This window comes from Dama dama, chromosome 21, assembly GCF_033118175.1.
Source record: "Dama dama isolate Ldn47 chromosome 21, ASM3311817v1, whole genome shotgun sequence".
In the NCBI taxonomy this organism is placed as follows: Eukaryota; Metazoa; Chordata; class Mammalia; order Artiodactyla; family Cervidae; genus Dama; species Dama dama.
Genome location: NC_083701.1, coordinates 53,546,542 through 53,567,880, shown reverse-complemented (window position 1 = coordinate 53,567,880; position 21,339 = coordinate 53,546,542). Strand labels below are relative to the sequence as shown.

Genomic DNA, 21,339 nt, shown 5'->3' with positions numbered 1-21,339 from the left:
TGTCATTTTTTGATTAGCATAATTCCTTTATCATTTAAAGTCAACTTACAAATATAATTTTGTTATATGTTTGTTGATAAGGTTCTAGCATCTTCCTTCATTATAAAATGATTCACTTGTAAAAGCAGTATTTCTACCACATATGAATTTTCTTAATCAAGAGAAAGTAGGCAAGATGTGTAAATGTGAGATCTGTAGGGTTTTTTGTTTGCTTTCTTAGATTCAGAGTATATTCTTTTTCCTCATGGCTTCAGAGAATATAATTTGTAGTAGAGCATTATATAGTGAATTTCTTCCATTGTTTTTTGAGATCACCCTCTGGTCAGTTAGTATGAGGCCTAGGCATATTTACTTCTTTGTAAAATACAAAGATTTTTCTTTGATTTACAGTGATAAATTTAAAATACACTTATCTTCCTAATTCTTATTTTGAAGACTCAAGGAAGCCAGATATTCACCATTTCCAAGTGAATACCTTAGGAATAAGAAATATTTAGGCAAGTTATTCAATTCAGATCAGTACTCCAGAAATAAATGAGTCCTTTAAAATATGTATATATATATATATGTGTATATATATATATATACACACACACACATATATATAACGTGTATCATGTCATGCTTTATGCAAACAGATATATTAGTGGAAAGGGAAAATCATTTAATGGGCTATGTTTTCAACTTGATTTAATAAATATACATGTATTCAGGTTCTTCTGTCCTGAATGTGATACTTGCAGACCAGGAAACTGAACAAGTAATTTACATTATACTCCTTTCCTACTTCATGTACAGTCATCCTCATAACACACATTCTTGACTCACGTTGCCTTGACTCTGAGTTTGCCAGCACCACTCTCTCACATCCCTGCTTCTCTGCATATATTTTAACCCTCTCTCTAATGCTGCTTAGCTCCCTTTTTCTTTTAGGTAGTAATCCATTCGTCTCTTCTCCTGAGTCATCTTTTTTAATACTATTATGTGAGTTAGACACCTCCCTTCAGGCCTAGTTTTTTAATCCTTGGTTCCTTTGTCCCAGGCTGGTGGGCTCCTGTGTGTATGGATAGGGTGCTTCGCTCCTTGAACCCTGGAGATTAAACAAAAAACAAGCAAATGAACAAACAAGCCAACACCTGGCACAGAGTGAACACTAAAAATCATCTGTGAAAGGAGTGAATAAATGTCCCTAAGGAGTTCATAATATAAAGGGAAATGTAGGGCTTAGGAAATAGTCAAATACAGGGACAGGGATTCTACGATTATGGATCTAAGTGAATGATATAGAATGAGAGCCTTAGACTTTCAAAGAAGAGAGGAAACATTTCAAGTTAAAGCAGTTTGGGAAACAGTGGGCTCTGAGTTGGAACTTGGATGATTTCGCTGAAGATGCTGGGGAATAAACCAGAAAAATAAACCATGTTTTCATTTGAAATATTATTATTTCTGTAGGAACATACTAATAGAGGGCAAAAGACAGCTGAAACGGATGCTTACTGTGGTCGTTATTCCCTGAAAAACCCAGCTGTTCTTTTTGACTCAGCAGATGTTAAACCAAACAGACTGCCATATGGAGACATTTTATTATTGCCTTATAATCAGGTAAGCTCAACAAAATGATATGCTAATTGAATTTGTAAAATACCTTGGTAATAAAATTTCGTGAAATTTTGAGACAAGGAAAATTGCTTGTCATGTGAAATCTCATCACATTGGCCTTGCACCATGCTTCCCATTCTGGGTGCTTGTGATTTCCTCTTCTGCTGATTCTCAAATAAAGAAATTTGGAGGCACAGACATAAAGAACAGACTTCTGGACCCTGGGAGAAGGAGAGGGTGGGCTGCTCTCAGAGAATAGCATTGAAACATATACATTACCATATGTAAAATAGATACCCGGTGGGAGTTTGATGTATGATGCAGGGAACCCAAAGCTGGTGCTCTGACAACCTGGAGGGGATGGAGTGGGGAGGGAGGTGGGAGGAGGTTCAGGAGGGAGGGGTCACGTGTATGCCTGCTGATTCATGTTGATGTATGGCACAGGCCACCACGATGTTGCAAAGTAATAATCCTCCAACTAAAATAAATAAATACATTTTAAAAAATATGTAGTGCCACACACATGTGTTCTGCTTTATCTTATAATTTCGGGAAAAAAATTATTTGCACATTAGTGTAAATAGTAAAGCAATTAAAAATATATAATCTCTTCAATATTTAAGAAGAAACAAAAATGGATTGCATTTATAGTGATTTTGGGTATCTACTCAGGAAAAAGTGAAAGAAAATCACAGAGGAAATGCCAGTTTTAGGATAGGTATTACACACATCTACGCCAAGAGATCATAGATTTACCCTTTCTATTTTTAAAAAATTATCCAGTTGTTGTAGCACATGTTCTAAACTTCTAAATTTTAGATATATCTGGCATTCTTAAAGAGTTATGGAGAATTAAAATTAGTATTTAATGAGTTTTGTATGATAACAGGGCTTCCCAGGTGGCGCTAGTGGTAAAGAATACGCCTGTCAGTGCAGGAGACACAGGAGACACAGATTTGATCCCAGGGTTAGGAATACCCCTGGAGGAGGGTCTGGCAACCCACTCCAGTGTTCTTGCCTCAAGACTGCCATGGACAAAGGAGCCTGGCAAGCAATAGTCCATGGGGTCACAGAGTTGGACACGACTGAGGCTCCTTAGCACGCATGATGGTAACACATCCATCTGTAAATGCTCAGCTCCTTTCACATCCTAGTTAATCTACCTGAATGCTTCTGTCTTCTTTATGTGTGTAAAGGGCTTTTAATTCACTGAAGTGTTCCTTTTCTTAAGGAAATAATATCTAAGAAAACAATAAAAGAATCATTCATTGTGAGGTCACATCAACTCCACTTCCTCTTCTATAAAATCTTCCCAATTCTTCTGCATCTGATTGTCTAAAGTTAATCATTCCTTCCTCTATGTTCTGCTATATTTTGTATTAAAAAAGCTCAGTAGACATTTATTGGATTGGATTGAATTAATTTGAATTTCTAAAAAAAAACTTAAGATATTTTTACTAATTTTTTTAATATTTTCTATGTAGTTATGTTTAGCATACAAAGGATTCCTGGCAAATTATATTGGTCTAAAATTTCAATACCAAGACACGAGCAAGATTACTAGAAGCACTGATACACAATTTACATTCAAGTTTGCATATGGAAACAAGTAAGTTGCACTCTGAATTTGAAAACTTTATACTATAGTATGTAAACTATGAATATAAATTCATTTCTTGTTTGTTTGTTTTTGAGAAATCTTGTGCACCCTGGGTCTAACCACGATTTTTCTGTCTTCTACATAAGTTTCCTTACAGAAGTAGTTGTGCCAAAAATAATCTGTAGATTATGAAAATAAAAATTGTTTCTTTCATCATCCATGACCATTTAAAAGACAAAACAATGGTAAACTTTAGAATTTAAGTTATATATTATTAAATCTAATAGTGTTTCTAGTTAGTGAAGGAAGGTAGAGACTGCTTTATCACAGTATTATCATTAGACTGATCACTGAAAAAAAAGTGAATATGTGAATGGAGAAAATAATGTATTTTGATGGACATACCAAAGGGAGAAAAGAAAGCATTAGTCGCTCAGTCCTCAGTCATGTCCAACTTTTTGCAACCCTGCAGACTGTAGCATACAGTCTTAACCACTCAACCACCACGGAATTCCTGAAAAGGGGATCTTGATGCAGGGCTTCACTACTGGATGAAGAAACTGCTCCCCAGCCCTGCCATTTCAGGCTTCCTGCTTTCTTGATCGTCCGAACACTGTTTTCAAAATGCAGGGATCAGCTTTTGATTTCATACCGTCAGAAATGTGTAAACTCCAAAACACATAGAAATATATTGGACTATAAGGGGAATTTTATTTGTTAAAGATTTAAGGAAACGTTTTAGATGGATCTCCCATGAATGGGAGAAAAGGGGTGATGTAAGGAGAAAACCAGAGTTGCCTGTTGGTGCTCCCTGAATTCCATCAGGAGAAAACAAGATGCGCCCACTGGCCTGATGACAGGAGCAGTGACAGGATGGGACCAGACAGGTGAGTGGGAGCAGACAGAGCCAGTCAGAATTGTGGGCTTGGATGCAGTAGCTAATGACACGCTGCACTTCTGTGCCCCAGCCCAGCTTTTGTTGTTGTTGTTGTTGTTATATCTTATGTATTTAGTTAAAATCATGTTTAACATTCACATTATTGTGCCAATGTAAATATCTATGGTGGGCTCCTAAAATGTACCATTATTATGTTTCCATTTTTCCTCCCTTATTTCCTTCCTTCCTCCCTTCTTTCCTTCCTTTCTCCCTTGTATGTATTTTTTTAATTAACTTTTTTTTATTGAAGGATAATTGCTTTACAGATTAATTTGAAAGTTTTAAAGTTTTGCCAGTGCTCGTAGCTTTCTCCTTGCAGAAGTGGGATGACCTTTTTATTAAGAAAAGAAGGGAAGTTATAGTCTTTGGTTTTCAAAAAAAAAAATGTTGTATTTCACGCATAGCCTTCTGGCATCATATTCTGAGCATATAGCCCTAATGACCTTCAGATCTTCTGCTCAGTTAGATGAAGTGGGGGCAACTGGGAACCAATTTTAGGTCCTGGTGTCAGAATCTCTAATCATGAGATAGGAAGCCATAGTTGAAATGTAGGTACCCAAGAGATGTTTGTCAAAGAGGAAATATTTAAGAAGAACCCTTCAAAGAATGGTTCAGGATGCATGAAAAGTCTACCACTGAATATTCCTTAAATTGTTGGACTAAGCATTAAAAGATACTTATTTTTGTTTTACACCAGGAATAAAATCTAGAATCATGCTTTCATAGGATGTAAAGAAAGAAAAGTTTTTTATACACAAAGACAGAAAGTTCATCAGATACTGAAGTTTGGTAAACTTGAAGTGGACTTCGAAGGGCAGAGAGCTGAGGGAGCTCTGTGTATGAAGTGGACAGTGTTGGCACAGAACTAAAGGAAGCTGCTCTCTGAGAAAGTTGCAGCACACTCTTGAGTCTTGTTTTCCAAGAAAAACTTAAAATGAGTCAAAACCAATTCCTCCCCACCTTAACAAAAGAAAAGTAATCTTCCTGAATTAATGCTTTAAAAAATGTCCTTTTACTGACAGTTCAGATTTCACTCTCCCATGACGTTGATTAAACAAGAGTATGTATGGCTCTTGTGTTTGCACTTTTGACATGTTTTATTCGTTTGATCCATCTTGTCTGGGGCTTCCCTGGTGGCTCAGATAATAAAGAATCTGCCTGCACAGGAGACCTGGCTTCGATCCCTGGGTCAGGAAGATCCCTTGGAGAGGGGAATGGCAACCCACTCCAGTATTTTTGCCTGGAGAATTCCATGGACAGGGGAGCCTGGTGGGCTACAGTCCGTGAGGTCACAAAGATTCAGACACAACTGGGTGACTATCACTTTCACTTTTTCACTTCATCTTTGTTTTCCACAGAAGATGAAGAAGATAGGCAGAAAAAGAGAGAGGCAGAGACATATAGAAAGAGACAGAGTATTGAAGAAGGTGTTGGTTCCCCTCCCATGCATAAATATATCTCTGAGGCTATTACAACAGTTTAATCCAACATATAAAATGGGACCAGAGTTAGCTCCTGGAATGAATTAAGTGACTGAGAACAATTCTGCAATTCCCTAGGGTAATTGTTGAATCTGGAGAGGCCACAGCCACTCTCTGTTGGCCGTCACACAGGAGGGAAGCAACGCCAAGGGTCAAGGTGTTGGTCCTTTAATGGACTGGAACCTGGTGGTCCGGAGTCGACGATGAGAGAGTGAAAGAGGCTAATGTTCCCCGGGTTACGCAGCCGGCTTCCACGCTCCAGGGAATCAGCCAGAAATAGAGAGATAGAGAAAGAGAGAGAGAGAGAAAGGGAAAGAAGGAAAGAGAGAGAGAGAGGGAGAGAAGGAGAGAGAGAGAGAGAGAGAAAGAGAGAGAGAAAGAAAGAAAGGAAAGAAAGACACAGGGACCAAAGCTCTGATGGAGCAAAGGTATTTTAATCTACATGGCATGGGCATATATACTGTAACGCGATCCCTATCAAAGAGAGAGTTGCAAACAATCACCTTTTACCGTATGGTTCTTAAGAAGGAAGAGGGTTTGTATCACTGTAATGAGAAAAGCCTGGATTCCTCAGCCCTGGGAAAGTCGTGCCTCTCCTCTTAATTCCTGAATATTCAGGAATTAATAAGGGCCAGAGGGTTCCTGACAGATCCAAAACAGCACACAGGAAGCCTCTTGTTAAATGCTTCCTGACATTAAGGCAGCCCTCTCCACGTTAATAGGCAAGGAGCATGGAAAGCCTGTGCACAGAAGGAATATATTCCACTGCGTCATATTCGGTATGATTCAAATCAGGGGTAATCTGTGATGAATCATTGTGAAGCAGAAGTCCTTCTTGAAGGGACATTCCTCATGCCCAAATTGAACTATGGAATCACAATTTTAATTTTGATCACCACCACCTATATGCATTTCATTCTTCTTATTGCAGCAGAATTTTGGAAGATTTTACAGGTCTCAGTTCTTCCATGTTAGTCCAACCATCACTGGGCACATCACTAAGTAGTCCTCCCTTTAGCCTGCAGTGTATCTGCTGTGCATTAATGTGAAGATACATTACATTTGGTGAAATTAATGAGCTTCCTTTACCCTAAATGCCACAAGATCTTTCAACAAAAATATCATGCTTTAAAAGAGGATGATTCTCTGGTTAAAAACTATTAATGTTACCAATGAAGGCAAAGTAAATTCTCCTGCTCCTAGCCAGTGTTTCTAGACCTGCTTTTATGTATGTAAGACTTTTATATGTAAGACATTTATAGACTGTGTTAGCATTAGTTTATTTTCAGTACATTGTTAGTATCAAAAAGTGCCATTTTTTTCTCAAATGTTGTTTGTTGTCTAACCCTCCAAAACCAGTGATGTTTGTAGCTGTAAATCAAGCTTCAAAATCCCAAAGGTAAAATCTGGTTTTCCCTTAGAAAATGAAATTATCTAGTCCCAAAACACAGAATGTGCTGTTTGCTTAAGTTTTGATATCGTCGTAGCCTCCATTTCTCTTATAAAGGGTCTGGCTCAGTGGGCCATTTTTTCCTAAGTAGTTTTTAGAACTTCAGAATCATATAATTAGTCATGGAAGTCTACTTAGAATCCCAAAGCACTTTTTTAATTTAAAGAGCACTTTAACTTAATGTAGTTCTGCATATAATTTTCTAAAATGATGCAGTCTGAGCTTTGATGCACTAGAAATGGATTCCGTGATGAATTTGCAAACCACAGAGTTTCAAAATGAGAGTAGAAAGTGCTCAAACTAACCAGTTAACCAGTTCATTGGTAGCTGATGCAAAGGTTATTGTTAAACTGTACTTAGTTATTTGAATGGCAGTATTTCTCTCTTTATTGCAAACTCCAGTTCCTGAATTGCTTATGTAATTTATGAGATTTCAATGCAGTTAATATTTAATGGAACTCTGAATCTAAATTATACATTTAGAAGGTACTGTGCAACCATTTGTATGGATTAATAACTTTTGCAATGTTTGTCCCTTAGTTATAGTGGACAGTGGAACTCCACTGAGCTCTTTTGGAAGTATTATCAAGTTACAGTCTTGCCTCTTACTATTGGCTGAATTCACTGTTATATCCCTGATAAATGTATTTTTTAACAAAATGATTTCTTCATTCTTGTGTCTTATTTCTATACGCTTTCCACCAAGGTGCATGCTCCTTAGTTGAAGTTGACTTACTTGTCACTGTAGAATGTTGCTTTACATTCCTATGTCTACTGCCAAGGCTGCAAATAAAAGCTATCTTTGCAACATTAAATCTTTCCCTGCCAGTGTAGGTTTCTGCCTGCTGTCCCTTTTCTGTGCCATTGAACTGTGCCACACTTATGGTCTTCTTGTGGGAAAAGAAAGACTTTTCTTCTTTAAGATTTTAATGTGTTTCATAGTGTATTGGTTTACATTAAACATTGTAATTGAACTGTACATCTAATTAAACAACCATATTTCAGCTGGACCTACACTTGTATAGACCTTCTGGATCTCATACAGAATGAATACACTGGGACCAGTTTTTCTCTTCAGAGGATTAGCTTGCAGAAAGCATCAGAATCACAGTCTTTCTATGTGGATATTGTATACATTGGACAGACATCTACAATGACAACACTGGATGGTACATAGTATCATTTCATATCTAAAACTTAAACCTTGTAAACCTATTTTGTACTAAAATCTCATCATAGATGTTATTTATATTCTGTAGCTTAGATAGAAATGTTAATTTGTTTCATCTCAATAGTATTGTGGTTTAAATCATGTTTTTAATGAATAGGGCTGGGTGATTATTCTAAAGATGAAAGCATCCTTATTATAAACTTTGTCATTATAGCAGGAATTAGCTTTATAATTCTGGATTCTGTTTATAGATAAGTACACTGTGTAAGGGTGGCTCAGTTGGTAAAGAATCTGCCTGCGATACAGGAAACCTCTGGGTTCAATCCCTGGGTTGGGAAGATCCCATAGAGAGGGCATAGCAACCTACTCCAGTACTCTTGCCTGGAGAATCCCCATGGACAGAAAAGCCTGTTTGCTAGAATTTTGTTAAGGATTTTTGCATCTATGTTCATCAGTGATATTGGCCTGTAGTTTTCTTTTTTTGTGGCATCTTTGTCTGGTTTTGGAATTAGGGTGATGGTGGCCTCATAGAATGAGTTTGGAAGCTTTCCTTCTTCTGCAATTTTCTGGAAGAGTTTGAGTAAGATAGGTGTTAGCTCTTCTCTAAATTTTTGGTAGAATTCAGCTGTGAAGCCATCACTCAGCCATGAAAAAGAATTCATTTGAACCAGTCCTAATGAGATGGATGAAGCTGGAGCCCATTATACAGAGTGAAGTAAGCCAGAAAGATAAAGAACATTACAGCATACTGACACATGTATATGGAATTTAGAAAGGTGATAACGATAACCCTATATGCAGAACAGAAAAAGAGACACAGAAATACAGAACAGACTTTTGAACTTTGTGGGAGAATGTGAGGATGGGATATTTCAAAAGAACAGCATGTATACTATCTATGGTGAAACAGATCACCAGCCCAGGTGGGATGCACGAGACAAGTGCTCCGGCCTGGTGCACTGGGAAGACCCAGAGGAATCGGGTGGAGAGGGAGGTGGGAGGGGGGATCGGGATTGGGAATACATGTAAATCCATGGCTGATTCATATCAATGTATGACAAAACCCACTGGGAAAAAAAAAATATATATAATAAAAAAAAAAAAAAAAAAAAAGAAACCTATATGGCCAATAAAAAAAAAAAAAAGAAAAGAAAAGCCTGGTGGGCTACAGTCCATGGGATCACAAAGAGTCGGACATGACTGAGCAACTAACCAACACCACGCTGTGGAAAACATTCTAATTTTGCCTAGTTTGATTTTTGAGAAATGAATCACCAAGCTAGAGATCTGTTCCTAAAAGGCAGCTATTGCTGTTGACATCTGTCTAGTAAGAATGAGCTGAAACTTTCCATGGACTTTATTGTGATAATTAGTAAAGCTGTAAATGAAAATGTTATTTCTGATAGTTTTAGTATTTCTTTCTAGTTATGTTAATAGACTCATATATGTGAAATGTGCTAATAAGATAATAAAAATTAAACTGCAGTCTTCAGAAAAGTGAAAGTGAAGTTCACTCAGTCATGTCCGACTGTTTGAGACCCCATGGGCTATATAGTCCATGAAATTCTCCAGGCCAGAATACTGGAGTGGGTAGCCTTTCCCTTCTCCGGGGGATCTTCCCGACCCAGGGATCAAACCCAGGTCTTCCACACTGCAGGTGATTCTTTACCAGCTGAGCCACAAGGAAGCCCAGTCTTCAAAAAAAAAAAAAAAAAAATCAGCCTAATTCCAAACAGCCACCTTAATAAGTGACTTTTACCATATTTCAGAAGAGTTTTGGAATCCTTTTCTTTGGAACTATTTTAAAATTATAAAAAAACATTTAAAACTACATTAGTTTTAAATGTAACATTGCTTACAGTAATGTTGCTATTACTGTAAGAATCCCTCCTTTTGAATCCACTATCCCTGGACCTACTTTGTGATTGGTGGAGCACAGAAGACAGCTGATTTGTGCTGGGTTAAAGGGTTAAAGGTCCTAGTGAGCACCACATTCAGGGACCTACGACAGAGCAAAACTAAGTGGCCGGCAGAGGGCTGCATGGAGCCCAGAGCTTGGTGGCTTTTCAGTATTTTGTTTAATTACCCAAAGAGACTCATATATCAAAAGACTTCAAAGCTTTATGTTCTAGAAGTGAAAGCTCGCCAAGCCTCACAAACTACTTGCCTTAAGGTCTTCTTTCTAAAAGTTTATTTTAAACAGTTTAGTCCATGACACATGGATATTTATTTGATGCTTTTTTTTTTAGCAGCAGAAGCTATGCAATTTTATCTCCCATTTTGTTTATTTGTATTCTTTAGTAATGTCAAAGAGAAGACTTCCAGCATTAGCAGATAAAGGAATATTTTTAAAGGACTTTCAGGTGAATCAAACCAAAAGTAATGGATCAAGAATAACTAACCAGTATTCTGTCACCATGACATCATATAATTGCAGTTATAAGATACCCATGATGGCTGTGAGCTTTGGGCAGGTAAGCTTAGAATTTTACAAGTAACTATTTTCAACTTATGAAATATTAGCTTTGACCTAGTAAATGTAAAACATTATTATGAATAGATGATGCATATTAGATATCTTTTAATAAGACAAGACAGTTATTCTAAGGATTAAATGAAGATTTAGAGGCTTGAAATTGAGCATGAATTTTCACATTGACCATAAAAATTCACTTTAAACATTAAAATTTTTTAAAGAAATGTATCTATGGGGGAAAAAAGAGGAAATAACCTTAAGAATCAGCTAGCCAGATTTAAGTTTTAAATCAGCTAGCTAGAGATTTCTCTGTTGATGTAAAAGAAAAAGCTGTGGGCTCTCCCAATAAAGACCTTTGAACACAGATTATTGAAAGAAAATATCTACATTAGGTTGTTAAATTGTTTCTGTTATAAACACTGTTTATTCTTTGTATCAAAATTGATAGAAGGGGAAGAGATGGTTTTCCATAATTCCAAAAGGATCTAAACAGTTACTGTTTGAGTATGAGATCTGTGTTAAATGTTACAATTATGAGAAGTATTTTTCCATTTCATTTTTACAAAATATTCAATTAGTTATATAACTTCCCACAGCAAACCAAAGCCAAGTATAATGCATTCAAAATTCAAGGTTAAATAATAATTAAATATTATAATTTGAGTCTCACAAAGAGCTTCCTGTTAACAGTTTTATGATTTAAAAGACTAAAAAACTATGTGTTCCACAAAAATTACATTTACCCCATCCAGATCCAATGTTTTAGTCTTAGTAGCTCTAAGATAAACATGTTATGTTTTTCAGTCTGAGCTGTCTAACAAAATGTATCGTATGTGTATGTGCACATACTTAAATGTCCACATGAATGAATTGTTTTAAAAACTAACTTTGAGATCATTGTAGACTCATGTACAGTTGTAAGAATTAATACAGGAATATTCCCATACCTTTCACCCATTATTCCCCAATGGTAGCATCTATAAGCATAACATAATAGCACAACAGGAAAATTGACTTTGACACAGTTTACCAACCTTATTTAGATGTTGTCAGTTCTACATGCTTTCATTTGTGTGTGGTGTGTATGTGTACGATCCTTACACACAGTTTTTTACTGCATGTATAGATTCAGCTGACCACCACAGAACAGTTTCATCCTGAGAATCCCAATGGATACACTTTCATATAGTCACACCACCTACCTCCTGTTGCCACTGTCTTATATCTGGCAACCACTAATTGTCTCTGTAATTGTGGCATTTATAATGCTATATAAATGGAATTAGACTTTATATAATCATGCTAGCATTAATTCTTTTGATATTGACTTTTTTCACTCTGAGTAATTCTCTCAAGATCTCTCCAAATTGTTGTATATATTAATAGTTTGTTCATTTTGGTTGCTGAATAGTGTTTAATAGTATGGATGCACCGTAAGTCTATTTAACCACTTAATTCTTGAGGGACATTTGAGTTGTTTGCAAGTTTTGGCTGCTTGAATAAAGTTACTATGAACATTCATCTGTGGGTTTCCATGTGACATAAGTTTTCATTTTCTGAGTTAATTGCCCAACAGTGTAATTATGGGGTCATGTGATAAACACATGTACAGCTTTATGAGAAACTACTATACTCTTTTCCAGAGTGGGTCAATATTGTTTTAGCTATTCTAGGTCCTGTGTCTTTCCATACAAATTTTGAAATAAGCTTGTTAATACCTACAAAAATCTTGCTGGTATTTTGATAAGAATTGCATTAAACCAATATATTCTTTTGGAGGGAAATTGACGCCCTTACCATATTGAGTCTTCTAATCTATGAACGCAATTTGTCTCTCCATATATTTAGTCTTCTTTGCCTTTTTTCCCCAACATATTTAACTTTTTGGTTACATTGACCAGCATTTTGTAATTTCAGGTCAGATTCAGTACACATTTTGTTACATTTATATATGTTTCATTTTCTTTGAGGTCATTGTCATGGATCTTATACTAAGTTCAGTTTCTCCATGCTTGTTATTTTCACATAAAAATATGATTGGTTTTTGTGTGTTGCTCTTGTATCCTGAAACCTCGCCAAAGGCCATGACTTATTACAAAGTAAAGGCACTCATGTAATCACTTCAAGATAAAGAAAATCATTAGACCCCTGAGAGCCTTCTTTGTGCCTTTTCCTTATCATTGGATTATTTGCCTACCACCCTAGATAACTACTATTTTAACTTTACCAACATTAGTTAGTTTTGCTTTTTTAACTCATCACATCAATAATAATACACTATGTATTCTTTTGTTTGATATTATGAGATTCATGTTGTTGCATACAGCTAGCTGAAGTTTGTTCTTTTTCACTGTACAGTATTCCATGGTGTTAACGTACAACAATTTATCTATTCTGTTGATGGGCTTTTGCACTATTTCAAGTTTGGGATTATTATAAATAAAGCTGCTCTGAACATTCCTGCACACGTCTTTTGGGACTTACATTTGCTCATTTGTGTGGGCTCTAGGACTTATAACTTTAAATTCCACAAGATTAACAGGGATCAGCAGCTGGAGAGTATCATCTTCACTATTAGAGTTACAATCTATGAATGTTTATCTCACACATTGCATCTGTCACTTGGCACTTAACATTGGCACTTAACATTAGACAGGTATTTCCTGAGTCTGGATTAGGCACTGTATTGATCATATATTTCTTTATATCATTAGTTAAGTTTTCAAGTTTCTGTATGTTATTTCTCCAAAAAGGTTTTAAATTTTTTGATAGCCAAGACCATGTTTCCTATTTCTTTGCCTCACCACCCAATGTGATTAGCATTGTACCTTGAACAGAATGCCTGCTCAATAAATATTTGTTCCTTGAGTGATGGTGGGCACTGTCTGAATTAATGAGGTATTACTGTGGTTCCAGCTGATTGCTGTGCAGATGACCGCGTTGACTTGAGCCTCATTAGCGCAGCCATTTCAGTATGGCCTGTGTTGATTTATGTGACTCTCCTTAATGTTCTGGGGAGTCCTGAATACCTGAGGCTCATTTATGTCATGTCACAGGATTGTACCCCGGTGAAATAGAAGTCGTGTTCGCCAATGTTATATTTAATCATTTTATCAATATTTATTTTGGAAATTAGAGAATCACAAATGAGACAGAGAATGAGTCTGTTTATAGAGGAAATAATTGGCCTGGGGAGTCAAAGATTCGTATTCAAAGAAGTCAAGCAGCATCTCCACCTCTCAGTGGCAGCTTTGACATTCACGCTTATGGACATGTTCTCACAGGTACATGAAAAAGTCCATAACTTTGGTCTGTGTATCAGTTGAACTATACTGATCTAAATAACCATCATAAACATTTCAGTGTATGTCTTTTTCATGTTATTTCTTTATGTAATTTATAGAGTTGAAATCTTCATTAATGTAAAGCTAAATTATTGAGAAAAAATGAAATTTTCATGTTTTTTTCATCACCTCACCAAGTACCCTAGGTTAAATTCCCAAAAGTTTGTTTCTCTTTTATGTCCATAGCTTATTGGTTATCTATGAAATTGCTTTTCTTTTAAATATTTGAGCCAAGGATCAATGTCTGAGGTACATTATTCATGTAATTTTTGTTTCTAAGAAATATGTAAATTTGTTGCATAAGCAATATGGAAATTTCATTTTTTTCCATATTAGAGGAGAACAGTTGGTTTACAAGTGATAAAATACATCTTATGTATGTTAAAGCTGACCATGGGTCTTCCCCAGTGGCTCAGCAGTAAAGAGTCTGCCTGCAGTGCAGGAGTCATAAGAGATGTGGGTTCGATCCCTGGGTGGGAAAGATCCCCTGGAGGAGGGCATGGCAACCCACTCCAGTATTCTTGCCAGGAGAATCCCATGGACAGAGGGGCCTGGCGGGCTACAGTCCATGGGGTCGCAGAGAGTCAGGCACTACTGAAGCAGCTTAGCATGCACAAGAGTGACCACGGTTTTGTGAATTTTTGATTCCCACTGTTTGCTGTCCTTCTGCGAGCGCAGGTATCCCCGCTGCCGTGTCGGCCGCAGATTTGCAGTTTGCTCTCCAGAGTCTAGAAGAAATGGGACAAGTCTCGGTGACCCGAGAGGGAGGCTGTGCTGGATACTCTTGGCGCATCAAGTGGAGAAGCACGTGTGGAAAGCAGCCTCTCCTGCAGGTTCCCTCACGTCACCTGGGTTTTGTTTCCTTCTATGTTTTCTTTGCTGATTTGCACCCTGCCTGGTGCCAAAGAGACCTGGAGACTGTGTGTATTTTAAAAATGCAAATGATAGACTAAACATTGAAGGAATTCCTTTCCATTCCTTTCCATAAAAGGAAATTGAGGGAAAGAAGATTGTTCAAAATTAAGTTGACCAGGCATTCTCTTTTGTGGAGAACAGCTGTTGGTGCTTTATGCCTGACATTCTGTGGGGGAAGTTCAGGAATATATGGATTAGAAGACCCTTGACAGGGGAAGGAAGAGCACAGACAGGGCCAGTCTCAGAACTAAATCTGCGTAAACTGTGAGGGAAGGCATTGTGTAAGGGGGAGGGTGTACTGGGGATATACTATATGGGGGGCCAAGCATAATCTGCCATGCTGTCTATAATTCTGTCTTTTCACTAGAGCTGTATTCTGGGTCCTTGGATAGTTTTCTGGTTCCAAAGATGACCTTTTCAAGTTCCTAACAGAACCACACTTTTAAGTGTTCATCTAATGACTTTTGCTTAGAGTGTGCTTGGGAGTACAGGAGTAAAGTCACATTTAGAATATGTGAAGGTGAAGGGTCTGGAAGAGACTCTGGGCTCAGATGGTAAACATCAAAAGTATGCTTTCTAGTGATGATGAGAGTGTGAGAGGCCCTCTTATCCTCACCTACTATTGGTGAGACAGTAAAATCAGTAAGGTCATTTGGGAGGATAATTTAGTTGTGTATACCTTATGATTCAGCCATTTCAGATCTATAACTCCATTCTACTGAAATAATAATACAAATAGGAAAAGAGATAGGTACAGGGTTAATCAATGCAGCGTTATTTGTAATAGTAAAAAGAAAAAAAACCCTAGAAATCTAAATCCCCATCAATAGAAAAATAGTTGTTGAAATGACACAAACTTGGCATGAATACTGTGCAGCCATGTATAGACCCACATATATTCACCTGGAAAGACGTCCTTGACAAAAGGTGGGAAAAAATACAAAACTGCTTTCGGAAAATGACAGAGGAGACTCAAAAAAGTATATAAACGTAGAATATAATATGCCATACATAGACTGTGTGGATGTCATACAGATGTGGGCCTTATTTTAAGAAAGCAAGTGTCCTGAAACTAGAATTAGAAATTTCTGTAACTGAGACATCTCTAATGACTGGTGTCCCCCTGGTACCTCTGCTGGTGTCTGCACACTCTTCCCTTCATTCTTCCCTGACCTTATTCATTATTTCTGCTCCTGGTCACTTTGGCTCCCACAGACCCACCACGAAGACTCCTCTCTCTTTTCTAGCTTCTGTATGCATGGGAAGGCTGCCATGTTAGCAGTGCAGCTTTGGAATGACCAAAGTATGCATGTTGATCTGATTTGGTTTCATTTTTACCACTGGCAGAAAATATAATCTCATCAGTAGATGAAAAACCAAGGGTAGTCAGAGGCCAAAACTGCGAAAGGGGAAACGTTGACTCTTGGGTGGAAAGAAGACCACATTTTTTCAATTATTTAAGAATCATTTATCAAAATGGTCATTTTTCAGAAAGAGCATAGACTATTTTGACAAAATGAAATTCATAAATTCGTGTTTCTCAGACATATTTTATTCTAAATATTCGAGTTAATTGTAGTCATTTAATTCAAGTTGTGATTGCTGCAATATATGATAATGCAATGATGTTACCAGTTTTTTCTTTGATAGATTATGATCATTTTTGAAGAGGCTTCTTTTTTCAAAAATGTGACCAAATGGTTTTGAAGTTTTTTCATTTTCTGACATTTTGCTTTTAACCATGCTTAAATTTAAAAAGAAAAACTAGTGTGGTCATATTTATCATAACATTTCTAGTGAAATAATCTTATCTAAAAATAGATCAATGATTCCAATGTTTTTGGAGAAAATGCTAACATAACCATTACAAGGATAAAGGAAGGTGGCTTATTCAGACAGCGTGTACCGGGAGACCTACTTCGTACACCCAGCAAACAGCCACAGGTATTTTTGAAAGTTTATTCATAATTTTAAACATATAACTATTTTGTAATAAATTAAAGACCCAGTAAAACTGAACAGATGACATCTTTATATTTATGTGACTGTTTGTTAACAGAGGATCAATTCCATAATATTATTTCATGACTTTTGGGAAAATTATTAATATCTTCTTTATGATAAAAATGGATTTTAAGCTTTGCTGTTAGTATTTGAAAATATATCCTTTCATTTAATCTTTGTCATATTTCTGTAAAGCGATTATTAACCTACCACTTACTGAGAGGGAATTAAAGAGTAAGGAGTTTATGTGATTTTCTCAAGAGCAACCTTTGTTTTTATCCATAGCACTAATTACCCCCAGGGCATAATGTGCATTTACTTTTTTTGGTAAGTTTTTAGCCTTTTGCAACTCTGTCTCCTACCTCTGCTAGAATGTAAGTTGGGTGACAACAGGAATGTCATCTGTTTTGTTAAATGTACTTATCCATTTACAGCTGTGCCCGATATAATGGACACATTTGCAGAATGAGTCAATGAAATGTCAAAACAGAAAAAGTATGAGTAGAATAAATTTTGGAAACTAGCAAACAAGCAAAATTCCATTACTTTTCTAAATCCTACATATATTCGTTTAACCATGCTACCTCTCTTATCCCTGTGTTTGTTTATTTGTAGGTTGAAGTCTATATCAATGAAATTCCAGCTAAATGTTCAGGCAACTGTGGGTTTACATGGCAACCCACAGCTACTCCTCAAATCCGGGCCATAAACCCTTCCCAAGGTAATCTCTTGCTTTCGAATTTGGAGTGTAGGGTGGAAGACAATTAGCAAAACTGTAAACTCTGATAGTGGTTAAGCAGACAGCTCTACATAGAAAAAAATATCAAACCAGAAAGCTATGGAAAGATCATTAATTTCCTTAGGGAAAAGTATCACTGTTGACATTGGACTCACTAGTATTCCACTTTTCCCGGTTCACCAAGTTAAAATCAATATCTAAGATTTCTGATATTGAGGCAGTTTTGTTAAACTCTACTAGCTAGGGTTTTTTCTGGGATGTTTCATCATATGAGACCACTTCTTCTAGGAGACATAGTACTAAAACGTCAGTAACAGGACAGCTGCTGTTTAATAAAAGAAAATAATTAGGCCCTAGATTTGAGAATAAGAGAGAGAAAAATTATTGCCAAGAACTCAGTCTAGAGGGAACCATCATGAAACACCTTCATGGTATGTGATTACTTTTAAAAAATGTGATTACACTTTATGTCTGAACTCCCAAGGGTTGAAATAAACAGAATGACTAAGGATTGTAAGGGATGGCTTTTTTTCAGACAGAAAGATAAGCTCAGATACTATAATCACTTATTTAGTATTGATGGCTAGTAGGAAAACTCACCTGCTAATTATGTCAGCAAGCAAAAAAACCCATTGAAATCTTTAAAATATCACATTATTATGTTGAAAGAATATATTCTTCAGACTTTTATCATAGTGTTATAATTGTTATAATACTTTTTAATGTAATTATTATACTAATATCTTTTTATAGTATTATATATAAATTCATGTTATCCCAAAGTTAGTATCACTACTGTAAAACCTTCAGAACTCTCAAGAATAAAGATTTCATGGACTTTAATTTGGTTTTAGTTCTTTGATATTCTTATTTTTGAATCCATCCTTGTGTTTTGTAATGGATTTCCACCTTTGAATTCCACTTTGGTATTCTTGTTCTTGAATACATCTTTGTATTTTGTAATGGACTTCCACTCTTAATTCTTGGAAATAATATTTGCTACTCAGTTAACGTGAAGCACCTTTTGCCTCATTTTAAATGTAAAACTAATTTAAAAAAGTAAGTATAAATAATGCTATTAAAAGCACCCATTTTCTCCTCCATGAATATTTAACAGCTGTTAACACTTGTCATAGTTACTTCAAGTCATCAGAAAAAAAATATAGGAACAGCTATAGTTGTCTCTAAGCACTATGCTCAGAGCTAGTGCCCTATCGCCTTCCCCAGCGGCAAGCACAATAATTAATTTTGTCTGTATTCTTCCATGCCATTTTAATTACCCTTTGTGTATAACACAGACGTGGTGAGTTTTCCACTTTTTAAGTTTATCCATGAGCTATTTCATTGTAAGTATCATTTCCACCTTACTTTTGTCATTCAGCATTTGTTTTGAGAAATATATGGTTTTATGCACATGTAATTAATCAGCTTAAAATACTTCATAGATAAACCAATTTATTTGTTCCTCTATTGATGGACATTTAGACTGTTTACAAGTTTTTTTGTTTTTGCCCATGACTGTATTGAACTTTCTTATTCAAATCTACTATAACATATATGCTAGAACTTCTTTAGGATTTGCATCCTACATGTGCATTACTAGGTATATGTGTATTCACTTCATTAGATGACCAAATTGCTCCCCTAACTGACTGTACCTCCAGTGGGTATGAGAACATCATATTATGCAGACCCTTGCCAACAGTTAATAATATGAGTTTTCTAATTTTGGTCAATCTGATGTGTTTAAGAAGTTATCTCATCATTATTTTTAGTTGTCTATTCCTTGGTTAGTAATGCACAGGAACATCTATGTTTCTTGGACATTTAGATTACTTCTTCTTCTGCAAATTGCTTGTTAACATTTTATATCCATTTACCAGATTGTCTTTTTTCTATCAACTTGCACTGGGTATTATGGTTATCGATTCATTGCGCATATCTTTTCCTAGTGTATCACTTATGATTTGTTTTAGTATCTTGTTCATGGAAACATTTAATTTATATATGCTTTCTTTTATGATTAACTGTGGCTTTTTGTATCTTACCAAATCCATCTCTACATGAAAGTCTTTAAGATATTTGACTATGTTTTTTTCTAAAATTTTGAAGTTTTGATTTTTCATTCTTAGCTATTTAAATCCATGTGAAATCTATGTTGTGTGTGATGTTACATAAGTAGGGTGACCATTTCATGTATCGATCAAACCTGGATAACTTAAGAGTCAATGGAGAACATTCAGTATAAGATGCTGGGCCAGAGAGGATAAGCCTGGAACACCCCAGGCACTTTAGGATTGGTGTCACTCCAGCTAAAGTAATCATATCCTATTTCAAATGGAAAGTGTCCACTACACTACTTGTATAGTTTATTCTTTTTTCTTGAGTTTGTGATGGCAGTTCTGTCATAGTCTAAGTTACCACATGGGGATGTCTGTTTAATTTCTTTGTCATAAGAATAATTTTCCTTTACTTACGTCATTACATGCTTTGAGTCAGATAATTCTTTCCACTAATCTCTATCAACACACAGATTCCAAACATGAAGCAATATGCAGTAATAAAATGGGAAAAAAATACCATTGCTAAATAAATTCTTTTTTCCCTGCTTGCTTAAAGGCTTATTATTTAAGTCTTTTAGAAGGTAGGGTCATTTGCCTCTGAGAAATATCTGATTTCAAAGCAACAGATTCTATGTTTTGTCATTTTAATATTGTCATTTATATTTATCATTTTCAGGGTCTTATGAAGAAAGCACAATTCTAACCATCTCGGGTTCAGGATTTTCTCCTAGTTCATCTGTCTCAGTCTCAGTTGGGCCAGCAGGTTGCTCTCTTCTTTCTGTGAATGGTAGGTTCTTTTAAAATGATTATTTTTGAGTCTAATTGCTTTTCTGTAAGAGATAATAGAATCAAAGATCAGTGTTACAATAATAATTTTCCTATAGAGTACCTTTGGGGTCATGAAATTGGCTAACTGCTCTAAATAGATACCCTATCTTTTTAATCTTTGGTTATAACCACAGACTAATTCTTGCACTGTTGTACAGTACCTCTATCCATAACAGTTGATCTTTGTTCTTTTTCTCCTCATAAAGAGATTACACAAAGTCTTTCCTTCTTTGGTATGTCTCTGGAACACAAAACGCATAGATTGCTGCTCTGATATTCCGTGATCCCCTCTGCTCATGCTTTGAAAATGTCACATAAGTCATAGCAGGAGGACATAGCCATCTTCCTGCACTTCTAGTCCAAAGGAACCTCTATGCATTAATATAGAATTTAAATATCATTGTACTTTCTATTCATGGAAATGAGGAACATAACTATTTATTTACCTAAAAATTCTCGTTCATAACCCTAGTTATTTTTCTTAACTTTAATAAGTTTAGATTATATAAGCAAATTCACCCTCTATATCATTTCAGTCTTTTTCTTTTGCACCATGTGGCATGGGGATCTTCGTTCCCTGACCAGGGACTGAGTCTGTGCCTCCTGCCTTAGAAGCACAGAGTTTTAACTACTAGACCCCCAGGGAAGTTCCTCATTTAAGTTGTTTTTAATTTACATCTTCTACGGATTCTTGGGATCAAATAGTCAATATTATTAAATTGTATATCATAA

The 21,339-nt window shown here is 36.0% G+C and overlaps 1 protein-coding gene across 1 annotated transcript in view; it reads left to right on the top strand.

The window, feature by feature from the left end:
- PKHD1L1 (PKHD1 like 1) overlaps positions 1-21,339 on the top strand; it is a 171,522-nt gene that overhangs the window by 45,585 nt on the left and 104,598 nt on the right. Inside the window, exons 20-28 of the mRNA XM_061122850.1 lie at positions 1,453-1,602; positions 3,084-3,208; positions 8,073-8,236; positions 10,540-10,712; positions 13,851-13,998; positions 14,737-14,891; positions 16,795-16,917; positions 17,593-17,698; positions 20,456-20,566. Coding sequence (XP_060978833.1) covers positions 1,453-1,602; positions 3,084-3,208; positions 8,073-8,236; positions 10,540-10,712; positions 13,851-13,998; positions 14,737-14,891; positions 16,795-16,917; positions 17,593-17,698; positions 20,456-20,566 — 1,255 coding nt within the window. The remainder of the gene's footprint in view (positions 1-1,452; positions 1,603-3,083; positions 3,209-8,072; positions 8,237-10,539; positions 10,713-13,850; positions 13,999-14,736; positions 14,892-16,794; positions 16,918-17,592; positions 17,699-20,455; positions 20,567-21,339) is intronic.